Genomic DNA, 19150 nt, shown 5'->3' with positions numbered 1-19150 from the left:
GCCTGTCCCAGGCCACTAGCAATCTGCAGCTGGCCACAGAAGACCCCCAACTCTAGAGCTAGAGGCCTCTGCAAAGGCCCTCCCCTGCCTTTAAGCCGGAAGGTAAGTGCTGCCACCTCCAAAGGGGCTGTCCCCAACACTCTCCTCAGCCTGCTCCAACCCCCACCTCTTAACCCCTCCAGCCCTGGTCTGTCAGGTCTGTGGCAGGGTTTGTGGCAGCGCAGCTGAGGAGAGAGGATGGGGAAATTTTCAGTGCTCTCGGGACATGCTGTTTCTGCTGTAGAAGCTGTTTTTTTGTTTTGTTTTGTTTTGTTTTTTGGTTTGGAAAGGTTTTTTTCCACCCAGTAATGTGAAAACATGAAACATGAAACCACCCCCCACCCCACATTTGTCACCTCAGAGCCTTTGGGGTAACTAGGAGAAAGCTATAAATGAGTCAGGCTGATTCTGAGGGGGCTGCTGCCCAGGTGCCTCTGGGGCACCACAATTTCATTAACATGTATGATCTGAGCACGGCTGTCAGGTGACCGACAACAGGAGGAAAGGAAAAGGGCTTCCTTCCCACCCTTCTTTTCACCCCAGACACAGTCCCCAGGTACACTCCTCTTGGCTAGAAATAGGTAGGCCCTTGGCTCGGTCTGAACCAGCCCCAAAGTGAGGGGCCCCGGACCGTTCCACTGCCCCGGCTCCATACAGCTTGCCCCTGTCCCACCAGAGACTGGACAGGGAGAACTAGGCACAAACTTCAATTAGGGACACAGATCAGACAGCACTTTCCAAAGGGAATGACGATGGGACAGGAATAAAACCAAAGACGGGACTTTTAGGGAGTCTGAAGGAGCGGGAGAGATTTCTTTCCTTTGACTAGTTTGGGAAAGACCAAGCAGAAGCATGAACTGGGCAGTCTCTCTAGGTGGTGGGCTTGGGAAAGGAAGCCCTGCCCTTCACGGGTTTCGTAACTGCTCTCTGATCCCTCCCAGCACTTTCTGCTGAGACAGACCCGTGTTGCTGGTGGGAGCCTGCCAGCAGGGAGGCCCCGTGACCTGACTGGCAAGAGACAGTGCACCCTGTGACCCCAGGAGGCAGCTGCCAGCTCAGCCCCAAGATGGTATTTCAGGTCCGCCCCCAATCCCTCCACTCACCTGGTGCTCTGGGCCAGGACTCCCACCCAAGCTTTGGCTTGCCCTCCCTCGACACGCTGGGCACAAGGCGCTGTGAACTGACACCCTGGGAGAGCTTGGGGAGGGAGGCCAGCACCATACACACAGTTGCCTGACTACTTCAAGTCCCAGCAGGCCCCGGCCTCACCGGCCCCCACAGGTCTGCTGGCTGCCTTCCCTGCTGGAGAAGGCACAGCTCTGATGCTCACTGCCCCGCAGCCGGTTACAAACAAGCACTCAGCACTGCCTGTGGGGAGACCCCTGCCCGGTCTCGGTGGAACCACCCCCTAGACAACCTGGGACTCAAAGCATTCCTCTATGGTCCTTGCTAGAAATGTCAGGGGAAAGCCCCTTCCTGCCCAGTCCTTGTCTTGGGGCCAAAATAACATCAAGATGGGGGACCAGGGGCAGGAAAGAACCTTTTTATAACAAGAGCTCTCCCCATGGCGTTAAATCGAATGAACAAACATACCCTGCGCTCCGATGGAGTACAGGATGCTTTCCTACAGAATCAGTGCTAGTGCTAAGTTGAGTGGACACAGAGCCTGAGAACTCACCCCAGAGAAGGGGCAGCAGCTCCACCTACTGGGCCTTTCTCACCAGGAATCAGTTCTGGCCAGAAAAAGATTCTATTCAGGAATAAAGCTAGGCCTCGCCCCTCTCCTGTTTTTGCTTTGGTCAGAAGGGTCCTAAGCTGTGGCAATGGACCAAGTCTGTGCTGGGGAGACTGGGGGTGGGGGTGGGGGGTGGCGCGGGCAGGTTCCATGTCATCCAGTTAGTTGCTGCTTTGGAAACTAGAGTTGCACAAGAGACCTGAACCACACAAGTTCTGACTCACAGAAAGGCTCCCCATCTCTGTAGGCTGACCACATTCTTCATGGTACACGTAGCCAGAGCAGGAGGCCAAGAGCCCAAACCACCCCTGCGGCCCAAGGGCAGAGCCTAAGGAACCAGCAATGAGCCAGGTGTCTGAGGTCCCATTAAACACCCAAGCCATTTAGGCCTCGGCCTGTCTTCAGGACTCCAGGCTCCTTGAAGCTGGAGCCTGGGTCTCAGGTTAGTCACGAGGGACAGTCAATCTCTTCCCTTACAATGCTTGGGCCTCAGAGACAGCCTTCAGTGTGACTGCAATTCCAGACATCTAGCTTTATCCCCTATGGTTCTGATTACCACCAGCCTAGAACGAATGCTACCCCAAGAGGATGGACTTCCCAGCTCCTTTTGGCCTGTGCACATGCCTCTTCAAGCACAACTGGGTACCTACATATCACGTGAGGACTCGTGTATGTAAACTCTGTATGTGAAACCCTGGTGGTATGTTCACTTACCATAGGCTATGTAGATGTGCACGCATCTGTGTTTATGAGGCCCGAGTAGTATGTGCCTTGTGCCACCTATTAATCTGAGAGCCTACGAAGTATACCTTAGTGTGCGTGTGTGCTTAAGGAGAACGCATACAGGTGAACTCCCTACCATCCTCCACCTTCCTGACCAGCGGTGGCAAGGGATAGTCAGAGCAGTGATCAAGCCACGTTGTCCCAGGAACAGATTGCTAACTGGTCTGCTAGCTCCTCTGTCCAACACCTATGTGATGAGTTCCTTCCCTTGCTAGGACTCAAGTCCCTTTGTCGTAAGACGATCACCATTTACTTAGCACCTCCACAGACGGGAGTTCACAAGCAGACTGGAAGCACCTACTTCCTGAAGGCAAACGCTGCTAGCTCCTATTCCCCTGGCCCTTCTTCCTCTTTTCCAGGGCCCCCAGATCTCAATCCCACTGGGCGGAAATGAGGTAACAAGCTTTCATTTCAGGCTTTGTACAGAAATCTAGCAATCGTGGGAACTTAAGTTTTAACATTTTTTTTCCAATTATTAAAATTCATGCATAGCTGTTCCCCCTCTAGGGGTTGAGGTGTAAGCAACCCTGCTCCTCCCACATGTGCTCTGAGCAAGCTCAGTTCTGCCCTAACAGCCTTGGCCTACCATCCCTATATGGCAAGTAAGGAAAGGGCGGGACTCTGAGAAGAGAAGAACGCTGATGCACACACTCTGGGGTCCACTTCTCCAAGGGGAAGGAGGGCTGTCCCAAGCCATTCATGAGTCGGCCGGGAGTGCAGAGGGCAGGAGCAGAGAGCAGGAGCAGAGAGCAAGGTCTGTTCTGATTTGAACTTCAGGAGAAGAGATGGGTGGGTTCCTAGTTCCCAGGAGTGTCTATCTGCAGCTATAAAGTGTAAGAGAAAAAAAAATTTCTCCTTGGCTAACTTACAAAGCCACCGGAATATCCAATAATGTAGAACAAGTGACGGTAAAATCAGTCTGTCCACTGGATAAAACATTATGCAAACATTAATAATACTTAATTTTTACCATGAACATACATTGCTTTTTAAAAATTTAGTGATGTAACAAATGGATACAAGCAAATGATTTAAGTGAAAAAACTGAAGTATCAAGTTGTTTACTATAATTACAACTAGAAAACACAAAAACATACACAAAATTCAGTGCATACCTTTACCAAATGGAGGTGATAAACCAGAACGCTCACATGCTGTTCACCTCTGCTGTCCTGGCTCCCAGCACTGAAGTGCGCAATGACTATCTGTGGTTCTTGAATAGGCATTGGAATTCAGAATGAACTCATTTACTTCCCAAATTTGTTGTAATGTGATTACGTAACTTTCATAATGAAAAAAATAAGTATATAAAAATAAGACTAATTTCACAACCAATAACAGTAAAAGGGGGTACGGGGCTTTAATTTGTTTATATCAAATGTCAGATCTGCAATAAATTATCATTACAAACAAGAAAACAATGTCATTTACATGAATGGAATTTGAAGTCATTGGAAAAAAGAACACAGAATGGTTTTCCATGTGGAACAACAAGGCTTATAGAACACTCAACGTTTCCGACGACTCTGAAATTTGTAAATAGCTGGGGAGTTGACCGTTTCTTTCTTTACCTTCACCTTCCGAGTTTTATCCTATGAAAGAGTAAAAAGGTTGCCAGTAAATAGTAGAAGAGGGTTTTGTAAGCTAGAGAAGTTCATAAACTTCTACTAGGAAACCCCTACATCCACCCAGCCACCCTCGGGCCTCCCCAGGTGCAAGGACTCAGCCTCTCCCCTGGGCAGTGACAATGGCACTCGTATGTAGAGGGCCTTGAGAAAACTGAGAAGAAACGTCCTCAATCTTTTTTTTGTACTTTATTCTCTCATGAACCCCAGTTGATAAAGGCACAACTAAATGATCTGCAAGGCTAAAGAATTTGACATTTAGAGGAATGATAATACGAAAGGGGCACCATATATTCCTCAGCTCTGTTATTTATCTACACAATGTTGCCTATTTTTAAACACCAATGAGTGGCAGGCAGTGTTTTGTTAACCTGTTTAAATGTTAAAGATAGCTGCTCATAAGCTATAAAGTTCATAGGCTACCTGATCCTACCCTTTGCTGTTCCAAAGCACTGACTAATAAGACTCTTATTACCTTCTTAATCAAGGCACATTTCAACATTGTCAGAGTAACAGACACTGGCTCAAACCACGGCCCCCGAGGAGCAGACATTTTCACTGGGGCTGATTTACACACAGCTGAAATCCAGTCTCAGTTAAGACCTTTGGGCGGGGTGGGGAGGATAAAGACCCAAGGCTCTCTCTCCTCACCAGAAGATCTTTGCGTGTTTGAATTTTCTGCGCAATAATGAACAATTCCTTCTCACGTTCAATCCGCTTCGTCAGGCAGTTATACTGCTTTTCCCTTTCTTTAGCTATCCGCTGCAGAAAAGACACATTTTCAATGAAACACTTAACAGGATAAAAAATGAGTAACAAACTGTTTCTTAATCCACTTAAGCCCCAATGCATAAGCAGCTTTATCAACTCCCTTCTTAGTCCAGAATCAACAGTAAGTTACTATCAAGTAATGATACTATAAAGTTGTCCATTTTAGGAACTGACATTCTAGAGCTGAATGGAACCTTGGAGCCTTGCCTGGGGACACATGGTCCACCTGGAGCAGAGTCAGGACTGCCCCAAGTCTCCCAGTCCTCAGGAACCTTTCCACTACTACACTTTAACCTTCATGTGAGCGTACAGTTACCTAAGGTGATGCAGCAAGGAACCAGCACTGCAAACCGGACACAGAGTGAGTAAAGAAAAAGAGGAGCACCAGGCAGTGTGCTGCTGTCTGAGAACCGCGGGCTGCAGACCGCAGACAGACTTTTTCAGCAGAAGCTGACCTGTGAATTCTCACTGCTGACTCGTCCTCAACGACCAGTGGTCCCTCAATGTGTGGGAATTGTAAACCTCTGAGAAACTGATGACTATACAGATTAGTAGAGCTTCGTCTCTCATGGAACCTCAGTTGAGAAAGGCAAGACTAAATTATCTAAATTTGTACACACATACTTACCTATTTACTCAAAATTTCAGTGTGGGAAGAGGGCGCTCATAGACTTCCTAAAGCCCATTAATGGATTTCCCACCCACTTGCAACTTACAGACTGAACATTCCTTTGAGATCCACCCACCAGCAGTCTCTTCATAAAAATAATTTGCCTTAAACACAACCACTGAAACGAGCAACACTACCAGACAAAAATGACAAGAGGCAAACTTTCCCAATTTCTCAGAAGGTATGTTAGTGGCCTATTCTACACAGGAATTTGGGACACTAATCTCCTTAGGGACTGCCACAATACGTGAAAATTATCAGAGACACAGCTAACTGAAAACACAACTAATTGGCAAACAGGGTTATCACAAGAACACTTGTCAGTCGGCTCCTCAGCTGGAAGTGTTATCTGCACAGAGGGGACTATTACTGGGCCTCAGACTTAAACAATTCCCTAATTCTAGCACAGCCTCACAGCAGTGGTTTCAGACAGCTTTTGTTTTCACTTTATTGCACAGACTGTCAAATTTATGGGATTACCCAATATAGTCAAACTAATTAGGGGTATTTATATTACTAAAGCAAGTTTAGCTGCCTCTGAGCTAGAGAAACTGCTGTGAAATTAAACATTGGAAGCAAAGCTGATGCAGTGTAAATGATTCAAATCAAAATAGAACAGCTGTCTGACTGAAACACATTCACAACATTTTTTTTTTTTTAATGAATCAGTCAGAAGTGAGAGTTCAACTCCAGAAGGCTTTGAGAAAAAGCATGTCTTCTGTATAAACCCGGTTACAGTGATGGAAAACACCATAAGGAAAATCAGTACAAAATTTGGTACAGCCCAGGCTGGGTGGCTCAGTTGGTTGGAGCGTCATCCCATAGACCAAAAGGTTGTGGATTGGATCTCCAGTCGGGGTGCATGCAGGAGGCAGCCAATCAATGTTTCTCTCTCTCTCCCCCCACTTTCCTCTCTCACTAAAATCAATAAATCTATCCTCCAATGTGGATTAGAAAATAAGATAAAATTTTTTGTTACAAATGCATATTAAAGACTCTTTGATATGTGCATTCACTGTTAAAGGTTCAATATCAAAGTATAGCAGATCTCTTAATTGTCAGTGCCCCTCCACTCTTTTCTCTGTATTTTAAAACTGTTGGCATTTGACCCTGGCCAGGTAGCTCAGTTGGTTACAGCATCATCTCAGTAAATCAAGGTTGCGGGTTCAATCCCCAGTCGGGGCACATACAAGAAGCAACCAGTGAATGAATAAGTAAACAATAAATCAATGTTTCTCTCTCTCTCTCTCTCTCTCAAATTAAAGAGAAGAAAAGAAAAAATTGTTGGCACTTGTTACAACCATTAAAAGCACAAAGCCCTTGCCCTCGCTGGTGTGGCTCAGTGGATTGAGCACAGGCCTGCAAACCAAAACATCGCCGATTCAATTCCCAGTCAGGGCACACACCCGGGTTGCAAACCAGGCCCCCCTACTGGGGGCATGCAAGAGGTGATCAATTGCACACATTGTTTCTCCCCCTATCTTTCTCCCTCCCTTCCCCACTTTCTAAAAATAAATTAATTTAATTAAAAAAAATAAATAAATAAAGCACAAAGCCCAGAGTCAGAGCTCAGATTCAAATGCAGGACAAAGGCCACAACCTAAGCTCCTGACCATTATGCTACCCATCCTCCAATCTTAGAAACCAAGAAACTCCTCCACTCCCATTCCCATTATCAAACTCTCCTTCTAAGGGAACTTAATGAGTTTTCCACATAAAATTATATTAAATTTGGTGGCAAAAAAGAAAAATAGAGTAAATTACCTTAAGTCGAGTCTGATGAGTAACTCCTTTCACTTTCTCCTTCTGCAAAGTCTCTATCGTGGGTCTATTAAAGACTCTGTCCACTAATTCCGGGGCTGTTCGCAGGTGAGTTGCAATATCAAACTGTTCAACTAAAAGTCAAGACAATCCTTAAGGCACTATCTCTAACACCAAACAACACAGACGAATATGCTAGACTCTCCCAGGAACCTTCAAACATTTCCTACCTTCCTTTTTAGTGTCAAAAAAGAACACGTGCTTATTCTGTTGCTTCCCCTGGAAATCCAGCAGATGGAGCTCTGATTTTAGTCTTTCAATTTTCTAGAATACAGAATACAGAATACTGTCTCATTTTATGTGTTGGGTTCTTGTAGGGTTGGCAGAAATCAATTTGCAAAACTTAAAACACTTCACATCGTTATCACCAGCCAGCAAAGAAATTGTTTCATTCTTTTAAAGGAAGGAACCAATAAAAATTTTCAAACTCCAATCACATGTCAGGCTTGGCATAATCCAAAACTCATCTAATCCTTATAATAATCCTATGAGATAGAAATGAGGAAAGTTTCAGAGATTAATTTGTCCATAATCTAGGGGCTAATAAATGGCAGAGCCAGAATTCAAACTAAATCTGTCTTATTCGCCACATTAAACTCTTTCCACTGCACCATGCTGCTAAATCACTTTCACAGTTAAGCATACTTCAACTGTAAGTGCTAGAAGAAATCAATGTATAACTTTAGATTAATGTATTTATATCTCTTCTTAACCAACAAAAATACACCAGAACAAAGAGTTTCAGTTGTTACCTTAGCTTCTGCAACCCTTTTCATTTCTATATATTTGATATCCTGAGTTCTCATCAGCTTCAGCTGTTCTGGAGTTACTTCTTCCTTAGTCTGCTTAATAACATGAACTCCATCCTAAAATCCAAATTTAAAAGATACATTCCCTATTAGATTAAAACCATTATTATTCAGTTGTTGATATAGTTGATGGTTGGAACAAAGCCAACTAAATGCTTTATGCAACATCAATTCAATGTACTAGGCCTCAAGGCGTATGGTCAGTTTAGCACCTCCAGTCACCCATTCTTAGAACAGCTCCGGGCATAAGACAACTCAGAATCAGGGGCAGAAATACATGCTGCTCATGGAGGGGCAAGGTTTGCCTAGGGTATTGCCCAAAAGCACCTGGACCAACTGGAGAGAGGCTAAATAAAGGCCAAGATTCTTTCTCTCCATCTCTTCCCTCATCCTTATTTCACTTATTATGTTGAAGCTCAAAACACCAACTGATCCATTAGACACCTACCTGGAGTTTAACTCGAGTCATTTTATAGTAAAATTCATCTGGATTTTTTTCAAGAGCTTTCTTCCGGAGAGCTCTAAGGTATTCTTGCTTTTTCCGGTAGTCACTAAAAAGTAGGTTAAACAAAGTTCATAGCCAAAAAAAACAAAAACAAAAAAAAACCCACAACAAGCAAACTTTACAAGCATCTAAAGTTCACACGAAATGAAACTCAAAAAAGCCAAAGCAATGACGATTTGATCCACACTTCACTGTCACTGACGTTGAGCTCCTGTCTCTGTAGGTCCTCTCCTGGCCCAGTCCTACCTGAAATTAGCTGTTATTTCACATGTGTTTTAGTGGCCTTTATATCACTACAAGGTGAAACCAAACAAAGTACAAATTAAAACTGGGTTCTGATGGAAGCTTGGGCACCAAGTGACCAAATAAGATTCAGAAATCACACAGTGCAGGATAGCATTGTGACTAGAATTGTGGACTCTGAAGCCAGACACCCTGGGTTCAGACCTTGACTCCACCACTTCAGGCTGAGTAATCTTGGATAAGTTAGTTAACCACTCTGTATCCCGGTTTAATCTGTAAAGTGGATTTGTTAACAGTAGTATCCCAAGAGGTGGTTGTTGGGAGGAATAAATGAGTGTAAAAATTGTAACTCCTAGAACACTGCCTGGCCCAGTAACAGCCCTCAGTTATTATTATTAAACTTCAAAACTCTGGGACCTAGAGCAATCCATCACCCACCATCTGTACCATGAGCGTAGACAGGACTTCAGCTGACATGCATGGCTAACAAATAATTATAGAGTATTTTGAGTATTTTGCAAATGAAGTGCTAAAAAAGAAGAATGGGGATAATTGTTTTTATAAAATGTTTTCAGAGTTCATTATCACCCACGCTCAAGTCTCATGAATCCATCTTTCACATCTCTTCATTCCACACCACACACATGGTGATGTAAGAGACTCAACAACTGGAATTTTAGATTATATCTTGCACTTCAAGAAAAGGGAAAGAAAAAAAGACTCAGCTTTTGACTCAAACACCAAGGCGGGGGCAAATTGAAGCCACTATGAGAAAACGATCTGTAGCAACATAATAAAAAATTTCACAATGCAACTACAGTTAAATAAATAATGCTGTGCCTAAACAAAGAGAGACATTTAGGGTCACAGACAAGTATCCGACAGGCTGCCAGGGCTTTGGCCATTTCATCAATGGCAGGAAATTATCCCCTGTTGGACACTTGGGCAATTCAACTGTAACGCAGGGAGGCTGTAAGCTTTCACGCAGGGAGGTTGTAAGCTTTCTTGGCAGCCTCTCTACCAGAAAGACTGAACTCACTTCGCACGAAGTTTGTAATCTTTCTTTTTTTCCAGCAGGCCCAGATGTTTTCGAAAGCCAGGCTACAAGACAAAAAAAAAAAAAAAAAACGTGTTAAGTTTCCTCAAAACAGGAAGGGAACAAGCATCTCTGGAGTGCTCAGTAAACGCATGCCCTTGGAGCCAACTCGATATGCTGTTCCCTCCCTCCCCCAGTTGGGCTCTGCCCAAGGATGAGAGGAACAACAGGGCAGGCACCAGAGAGGTCACAGACACTGCCATAGTAAGTTTCTTGGCCTATTAAGGACAGACAGAAGCAACAATGACTCGGCACTAAGCAAGCAGTTGCCAGTTGTACTAAAATTACTACAGACTTAATCCAAGGGTTTATAAAATACTATGAAGGGAAAACATAGTAACAGGGAGGCAACTGTGCTAAGAGAGCTAAATTTGGAGTCTGGGAAATTGGGCTGAAGTCCAAGCTTTACCTCTTAACAATCTGTGACCTTGGGCAAGTCACTTAACTTCTCTGAGCTGCTGTTTCCTAACTATAAAATGAGACTAATAGTACCTACTTCTCCTAGTTATCGTGAAGATTAAATGAGCCTCCGTAAGCGGTAGTGGCAGCACATGGCTTGGCACATAGCAGGTGTCCAGCATATGTTCACTGTCACTATTGTAGTTTTGGTACAAAGTATGAAAGGAAACCACGTATGAGACAGAACATACTTTCTGTTACTCTTGGATAGCACAGAAGGTACAAGGATTATATCTTGGTATTATCTTTCTATAAGCTACCATTTATTGAGCATTTAATATATGCCAGGATCCATGCTAGATGTTTTGCTGACATCATCGTAACAGGACACATTTATTACGTAACTTATCTGTAAATTACTCTGTTACAAAGCAATCCGCTATGTTCATTACATGTGATCTCATTTAACCCCACAATAATCATGGCAGGTAGGTAAAGCAGACAAAGAAATGGGTATCCCGATATTCCAAAGGGGAATAAGGTTTAGAGAATGACTTCTAAGTGGCAAAGCTAGAAGTAGAGCCCATTCTGTCTGGGGCCAGTGTGCACGCTTCCCCTCCCCAATGGACTGCACCCTCTTCTGCTTTGAATAACCTCGACTTCTGAAGAAGTGCATACACTTCTCTATTGTCTTAAACTCGTACAATAATTTTGGTGGCATTTTTTAAGTCACCTTTCTCATCTTCTATCCTTGAAGTGATGCAATAAACAATTCAATATTTAAAGAGAACACCCAAAACCTCTCCTGATAATTTTTGTTTTAATTACAGCAGACTAAGGGAGGCTGACAAAGCATGGAGAAAGAACTCAAGGGTCTAAAGGGCAACACCACGAGGCAGAAATCTTGAAAGCTGCCATGTCCACTTGAATGTACATCAGCATTACAGAAAAATACCTGGGACTGCCTCTGACCTCCTTCACATAATTACACATCCCCCTCCATGCAGAGTATCTTTGATAGCCCCCACTGCATCAGTGGCAGAAAGTCCCAAACTTTACCCAAAGAGGGAGTGCTCTTGTCAATGTCCTCACCAACCCTTCAGCACTGCCTTCTCCACACCTCTCCCCAAGAGACCCTCCCTTCCTCTCCCGAGGTGGCCGCGTCTCGTTCAGGATCAGCCTCGAAAGCCCTCTGTTTTCTCCACTAATCCAAAGCAACTACTTCCAACTGGTACTTTGGGCACACTATTCAATATCTCTAAGCAGCAGATGCCTCGTTTCTAAAATGAGGGTAACATCCACCTCATAGGGATGCTGTGGGAGTAGATGAGATCATCTTTGTACCGCATGTCGGGCTGCACCTACCATATACAGTCAGTGCTCAAAAAGGACAGCTGTTATCACTGCCCTCCAAGTCCAACAAGCGTCACCACAATGCGTCCTCTGCCCATCACTACTCTTTCCCACTGAAACGCCTCACCTGGCATTTGTTATGTGCCACTTCTCATAAAGTTGCCTCTTTATTGATTTTTTAGTAGCCACTGGATTCAAAGCACCTGGTCCTGCTTCCTGGCCTTGCCACTTGCCAACTAGAGTTGTATGTCTTTGGGCAAATTACTTTACCTATCTGAACCACCCTTTCCCCCTCTGCAAACGAGAAGGCAATAGTACCTACGCCCACACTGCTGAGTTAAATGAGATAATGAGAGGACAGCATTTTGCACTTTGTCTGGCTCTGGCGCACAGTAAGTAAGCACTTCTAGCTACTCTTATTTTTAGATTCACACATAGGTCCAAACAAGGTGGCAAATTACACTAGTGCTCCCAGCACACCACAGAGCACACGGCAAGTCAACAATAAATTTCTGATTAATGCTATTAAGCAGGAAGACTGAGCTGTGCTTAAGAGGCCTTAGTTCCACTCCATCAGCTGGCGACACAACTTTAGACACATCCCTCTCCCTCTCTTCCCCATCTGTGAAAGGAAGCTAGACCAGGTATCTCTAACGGCCTTTCCGGATCAGACATTAATTGATTCCCATCATTTGTCTTGCAGATGTAGGAGTGGAATAAATTGATTCTGCATATATTACGAGAATTTCTACTCAACCTTCCCCCCCCACCCACACACCCTCCAGAGAAGTCCTACAACTGTTTATTCGCCTGAATTTGGTGTTTGTGACTGGTCAAGTCACTCTGGCTCTCTGGACCTCCGTTTCTTCATAATGGGGATGGAAGACACCAACATTACAGGGTGAGACATACACAAAAAGCCGATGTGGCAGATCTTCGTGGTGCAAAAAGCCCGCGAGGATACCATTTTCATAATATACGACTCTTCAGCGACAGCTCCTTTACGCAGCGGGCAGAGCTGAGCACCTTTAGATGTGGGTGCCACTTTCAGCCGGGGCTCTTATTGGCTGTGTGAGCTTTGACCTCAACTTTAGCAGAGGTCTAACCGTTTACACACAGTAAGTATCCTATGTAATTATTTCATTGAAAACTTGGAAGACAGCTTTGATTATCCCCGTGACCCTTCCAAAGAGAACAAGGCCCCGCTTTCCAGAGCCCGAGGCTCCGCCCCCGGCACGCCGGCATCCTTACCATATATTTGCATTCATTTATGCGCAATACCTACGGACTGGAGACCGGGACCCGCGGGCAGAGAGCGGGTTGGGGTGAGAGAAACACATAGGGCCAGGAGCCGGCGCTCGTGGAGCCTATGCGGTCCTACCTGGCTTCGCTCTCGGTGTTCCCGCTGTCGGGACTTAGCTGCCTTCCGAAAAGCCGCCGCCATGTCTGTTCACGCCTGTGAAAGCTCAGTAGACAACGCCGGTTCCACAGCACCTCAGTCACCGTGCCCACCGATCCTCCGGGAAATAGGCCCAGCCACTGGAGACTTAGAACCGCCCACTTCCTCTCCGCAACCTATGCGGCGCCTGCTTTTCCGGAAATGCCTCCTCCAGCAAAGGCGTCCACCACAGGCTGCTTCTGGGAAGTGTAGTTCTCTAAGTCTAGTCTCGTGACTCTACGAGAACCGGTTCTTATTCGCCGGAACTTGTCCACGTGTGCCTCGCCTTCGCGCTCTGCTCCGCTTTGGTACCTGGGAACACGTGGCTGGCACTGCCTCAGCTGAGCTGAACTTGAGTGTGCGCATGCGCAGTCACCTAAGGCCGTGTTCCACTTACAGTATTTAAGCGGTGCATTTAAAGCCCGGAGCTGTGTGAATTTGAGGCTGTGTTGGAAAAGAGCACTCTCTAGAGAGACAACAAACCTTAAGATCATGTCTGGCTGTGTCATTTACTGGCTTTGTGACTTCTGACAAGTCATTTGACTTTAATAAGCATCATTTTTCTCATCTATAAAACAGTAATACTGGCATGCATAGCCTGCCTCACAGGGCCATCAAGGGGCTCACAGCCGAATGGAGGAGTCATAACAGCAGTTTTTGTTTTTGTTTTTTTAAGTATATTTTATTATGTTGTTACAATAGTTCCAATTTTTTTCCCCTTTACTCCCGTCTGCCCAGTACCCCTTTTCCCCCAGCAATCCCACCCCCATTAGTTCATGTCCATGGGTTGTGCATATAAATTGTTTGGCTTCACCCTTTCCTATATTATTCTTTTTTTTTATTAATTTTTTATAACAATAAAAATAACAATTCCCCCTCTCAGATTTAAGACCCTTTATAGTTTTATAAAGGACAATGGGCGAAGGTTTCATGCTCCTCTAGCTGCTTCAAGCTGGACATGGTCGTTGTCCTCCCTACCCTTGGGTACAGATATCCCTAATAAGAGTGGGGGTGTGGAGGGGAGGGTGGCCTTCCCACATGGGCAAGGATCTTGCAGAGTACAGGTCAGTTGGCTGTCCCCAGACAACAGCATGCTTGATTTAACAGGCTGGCATCCTTGTTATATTCTGGGGGCAACAGATTTGGCAACAGGGTTAAAAGGCATCATTCAATCCATAACCACTAGATGACAAAAGGCAGGGATTAATTTTTCAATGTCCCACAATAGGGGAAAAAAAGGCTTCTTTGGAGGAAGGTGTGCAAGGCACATCACACCTGTCCAAAACCCTTCTGCCCACTATACTTAGTTTGGACTGAGGGGAATATTTTACATTTCCCCCCTCTCAGACCTCTGGGCCCTTTCTGTCCAAGCCATTAGGATAGAAAAGAGAAACCAGTTGTAAATTGAAGCCCACAGACCACCCCATGCTTCACCAACCCAGTGACTTAGTTCAGCCAAACTGTTGAGTCTCAGGAGGCAGCAATGCAGACAGGATTAAGTGAGGCCTATATGTACAGACAATCACTCAGGTAATGAGATCGTAGGCTTATGTCCTATGAAAACAGAACACACACGTTAATTTACGCAACATAACCCACAAACCAGTCTCTAAATCTGCTAGACTGTCTTACTGGAAAGACATCCAGTTGCAAGGCATTTGACATTCTTCTTGCCTGAAAATTAGGCATCTTTGATGATATCACAGACCTAGTTTAACTCATGGCAGCAGTTTTAAAGTTCTGAGCTTTACACCCTCAAGAGAATGGCTGGTTGACAGAATGAGTGTCAGAGGCAGTACAATGTAAATGATTAGGACCTTAAACCATAGAGGTGTGTTCTGATTCTACCTACTACCAGCCAGGACAAAGTTAGCTTCACTCAACCTTGGTCTCCCATCTGTAAAGTTAAGGTAATAATACTATACCCACAGAATGGTTGTGAGCATTTAATGAATAATATGTTTAAAATGCTGTGTTCAAAATCAATTGGAGCTATTTTTGTTATTATTACTAAACTTAAATGTAAGGACAGAGAGAGGAGGTTGGGCACAGCAGAGCACTCCAGAGGCATTTGGTTTCTTTTCCACCACGTAAAGCTGGCCTTCAGCGAGTTCTGTAATTGCACCCATTTCACACAACAGGGCTCACTCCTCCAGTTGAGGAGCTCTGGGGAAATCCTCTCCTCTGTCCCTGGAGGTGCGAGTCCAGCAGACCAGTGGACATGAAAAAGCTGAAAGTAGCAGAGATCTGCAGTATAAAAAAAAATTTTTTTTCTGTTTCTGAGTCTGAGCCTTCCCCAACCAGGGTCACAGGCACTAACAAAATTCCATCTTATTTGTTACTTAACCATTGAAAGACAAGGCCCTTTATGATCTGACTTATGCCCACCTTTCCAGCCTCATTCTGATTAATAAGCCCAGCCTTCGAGCAGAGTAAGGAGGTGGCAGCCCCAGTCATTTCTGTTACTCCCTCTAAAGAAGGCATTGAGTGATGGGTATACACAGGAGAAGAGAGCTCTGCACACTGAAAGGAGGAAGGAACCCTAGGCAGCACAAGGGGTAAGAGTGAGCAATACACCCAAAGAAGGAAAGAAGTTTTCTCACTGAGGGAAGGAGGGCTTGTGGTTACAAGCAGCAGAGAATGATTCAGCACCCAGAGGAAACCGTGAGAAGCCTGTCAGTCATCACCCAAGGCCTCCTTTTGAAAACCCTTCCAAGGTGAGAGAATAGCTGGGAGACCCTGAGCAAGCCCCCTTTCACCACAAGATAAAGAAGGGTGTGTGGAGACCTCCTGAGTGAGTGAAGGGACAACCAGATCTCATTTACCCAAGGGTAGTCATCTAGCACTCAGTCTCTGCTTCCAGCACTGGCTCAGACACACCTGTTCCCCGGGAGGGGGGTTGGGGGGGTGGGAAACAGGAACAAGGAGTCCATGTGGCTGATCCCTAGACCTCCCAAGGCACGTCCTCCTGGGTCACTGGAAATAGAGCAGGCAGGGAAATGTGAGCCCACTGGGTAGCTGCAAATGGAGAGGGGAACCAGTGGGGCACTTATAGTTTAGGCATCGGGAACCACAATGATAAACGGCCTGTGTCCTACACCAGTTTCCCTTCCCCAGGCTGGGCCAAGTCAGAAATCTAACTTTTTCTGGCATCCAGACTCCAGGTCCAGGAGCAGAACCTTAACACTTGACCATGAAAGGGAGTGTATGTGGTAGGGGAAGGTCCCACATATTGAAAACCTGTGTGCTCTCATCCAACCCTCAGAAGAATGCTGTGAGACAGGAAGTCATCTACTCTTAACAGATGAGGAGACTGAGGCTTAAAGAGGTTAAATGCTTACAGCAGCTGTAGAGTCTAACAGTTAAGCTCTTGAAGGGAACCAAAGTTTTGCTACCCTGAAGCTGCTTTGGGGATACTGATTTTAAGCTGCTTATGAAGAACAGAACACTCAGAAATCTAATAACCCATTCCCCACCTGGCCCTTTCTCCTCTGTCCAAAAAGGTCTTATGTACCCATTGGGGTCTTGTTGTCTTTGGAATTTTTATGCCTATGTGAATTCCCCATGAACATGTATTAAAAACTTATTTTCTCCTGTTACTCTTCTGTGTTAATTTGATGATTAGCTCAGCCAGAACAACTTAAAAGGTGAGAGAAAAATTATTAATATTTTTAGCTGCCACACTCTTTTTTTGGCATTAGGAGTTTTGACATTTGGTTGGATTTGAACCTAGTCTGCCATTATTAGCTTTGTCACCATTGGCAGGTTACTTACTCTCTCTGTGACCCCATTTCCTCGTCCTTAAAACAAGAATAAAAATACACATTTTAAAAGTTGTTGGAAAACCAAGTGCATTAATATGTTAAGTGTCCAGACAGGGCTGGTACAAAGTAAGAACTCAGGAAAGATGGGCTTTTAATAAGGCTGTTCAAGCCATGAGTAAAAACAAGAGACCCCAACTCTACCTTTGATCCAGCACCATCCTTATTCACTCATAACCCCTCCCTTTCGGGAGGCTGCTCACCAGTTCCCTTCCCCCAGTGGAGACTTTTTATTTTTAAGATTTTATTTATTTATTTTTAGAAAGAAGGGAAGGGAAGGAGAAAGAGAGGAAGAGAAACATCGATCAGTTGCCTCTCACACATGCCCCAACCAGGGACTGGGCCTGCAACCCATGTGCCCTGACCAGGAATCGAACTGACGACCTTTACTCTTTGTGGGAGGATGCCCACACTGGTCAGGACCAGAGGACTTTTTTTGCCATCTACTCCAAACAGGCAGTCTTCCCTGCACTTCCTAGGGCTAGGAGTCTCCTATACCTGCAAGATATCCCAGAGAAAGGGCCCACCTGTGGGCTGGCTGCTCACTCTCTGGATTCCAGATAGCAGGTGTCTATAGTCCAAACTAGGAGGAAGGAGGGATCCAGACTGAAGCATGTCTGTCATTCAGGCATTCACCAAATATTTATTATCCAAACATTAGAGTAGGTATTGGGAATGGGGTGGTGATCAGGAAGGACCCATTCCTTGTCCTTATGACATTTACAGTTTAGGCATCAAGAACAATAGTAAATAAGCAATTAGTTAATTTTGAAAGGAAACCTGCCCTCAGGGGTGACTTGGGACCCAGGAAGGCAAGCATGTGATTCAGAGAGGACAGAGGAGGATACTCAGGAACCCCAGCCTGGGTGGGAATGAGTCTCTGCCCTGACCACTTGGCTGGATCCAGCCTATGGTATGGGAGAGCCCCTGTGGCCACCTGAATCTCTACTCTAGATGCTGAAGTTGTTTCCAGGGTTGGTTTGTTGTCTCTTGTTTTGCAAACAGCACAGCAGAGCCTCCTCCTCCCTCCCCTCCCCTTCCAGATCGAGGCTATTTATTCCTAGTGACAAGCGTGAGGATCCCATGGGGGGTGGCCTCAAAGATCTGGTGGGGCTTTGTGTTCCTGGTAGGCGCCAGTCCTCCCTCCAGGGCACAGCAAGGAAGCCAGAGGGTTGGAAACTGTAGAGGTGAGGAAGGAGGGGTTCCCTCCACCCCTGCTGGAGTGCCCTGATGGTGCACACTCCTCACACCCCTGCCTGAGAAGCCCAGAAATCATGAGGCCAAGGATTAGGGTCTCCCCTGGGCTTCAAAAGTCAAAACTATTCCTGGGCACTGTGGAAATCTCGGCAGGACTTCCCAGTCACAGGATGCAATTGGAGGCGAGGAGGTGTCTACTTTTGTTTTTGCCACTCAAGAGTTGTGGAATAAAGCCCTTCGAAAGGCAAGGCCCTAAGGTGGCAGGGTTGTGGGGGATGCGGGGCCAGTCCTCGCTTCACTCTGTTTCCAGAGATCACCTAGGTCCCTGAAAGGGCCATGACTGCAGAGTCAAAAACCACCCTCTCCTCCAGGCTGGATTAGGCCTCTTTCACAACCTCGGGCTGCGTGTGGCCCCTGGGGGTAAACTGGGGGCGGAGGGAGGACACGAAAAGGGCATGAAGACTCTTGGTCCCCAAATGGACCTGGCTTGGCTGGTTCCTGTACCCTTGCCTGAGACTGAATACAGCAGTCTCCCGTTCCAGCTGGGGGCGGGGGGGAGAAGAAAGGGGAGCAGGGACAGAGGATAGCCAAAGCTGCAGGGAGGGGACAGGGGCGGTGTCCTGGCCTCCGAGAAAGGTTGGGAGAGTCAGGTTAGGCTGGACCTGAGGAGGGGGACCAGGGCAGGCTCCAGTCTAAAAGGAAAGGGGGGGCGGGGTCTGGCCCCCCGCCTCGGGGACCAGGGGCCGGGGGCGGGGTCCGCACCCGGCGGACAGGGGCGGCTGGGGGCGGGGTCCGGGCGGGGCGGGCCCCGGCGCTCACTTCCTCGGGGAGGGGTTGGGGCCGCG

The 19150-nt window shown here is 46.1% G+C and overlaps 1 protein-coding gene across 1 annotated transcript; it reads right to left on the bottom strand.

The window, feature by feature from the left end:
- Window positions 1–3892: 3892 nt before the first annotated feature.
- Window positions 3893–13400, bottom strand: UTP11 (UTP11 small subunit processome component). Its single transcript, XM_090269155.1, has 8 exons — window positions 13231–13400; window positions 10041–10102; window positions 8702–8804; window positions 8197–8310; window positions 7615–7708; window positions 7388–7518; window positions 4834–4944; window positions 3893–4149 (listed from the first exon to the last, which is right to left on the bottom strand). The coding sequence occupies exons 1-8, from the start codon at window positions 13291–13293 to the stop codon at window positions 4066–4068; spliced, it is 762 nt and encodes a 253-aa protein (XP_090125281.1). The 5' UTR covers window positions 13294–13400; the 3' UTR covers window positions 3893–4065.
- Window positions 13401–19150: the final 5750 nt, after the last annotated feature.

The sequence above is a fragment of the Furipterus horrens genome, unplaced genomic scaffold (genome assembly GCF_987537825.1).
Source record: "Furipterus horrens unplaced genomic scaffold, mFurHor1.1.pri manual_scaffold_3, whole genome shotgun sequence".
NCBI classification, from domain to species: Eukaryota; Metazoa; Chordata; class Mammalia; order Chiroptera; family Furipteridae; genus Furipterus; species Furipterus horrens.
This window is presented reverse-complemented; position numbering and strand designations above follow the sequence as displayed.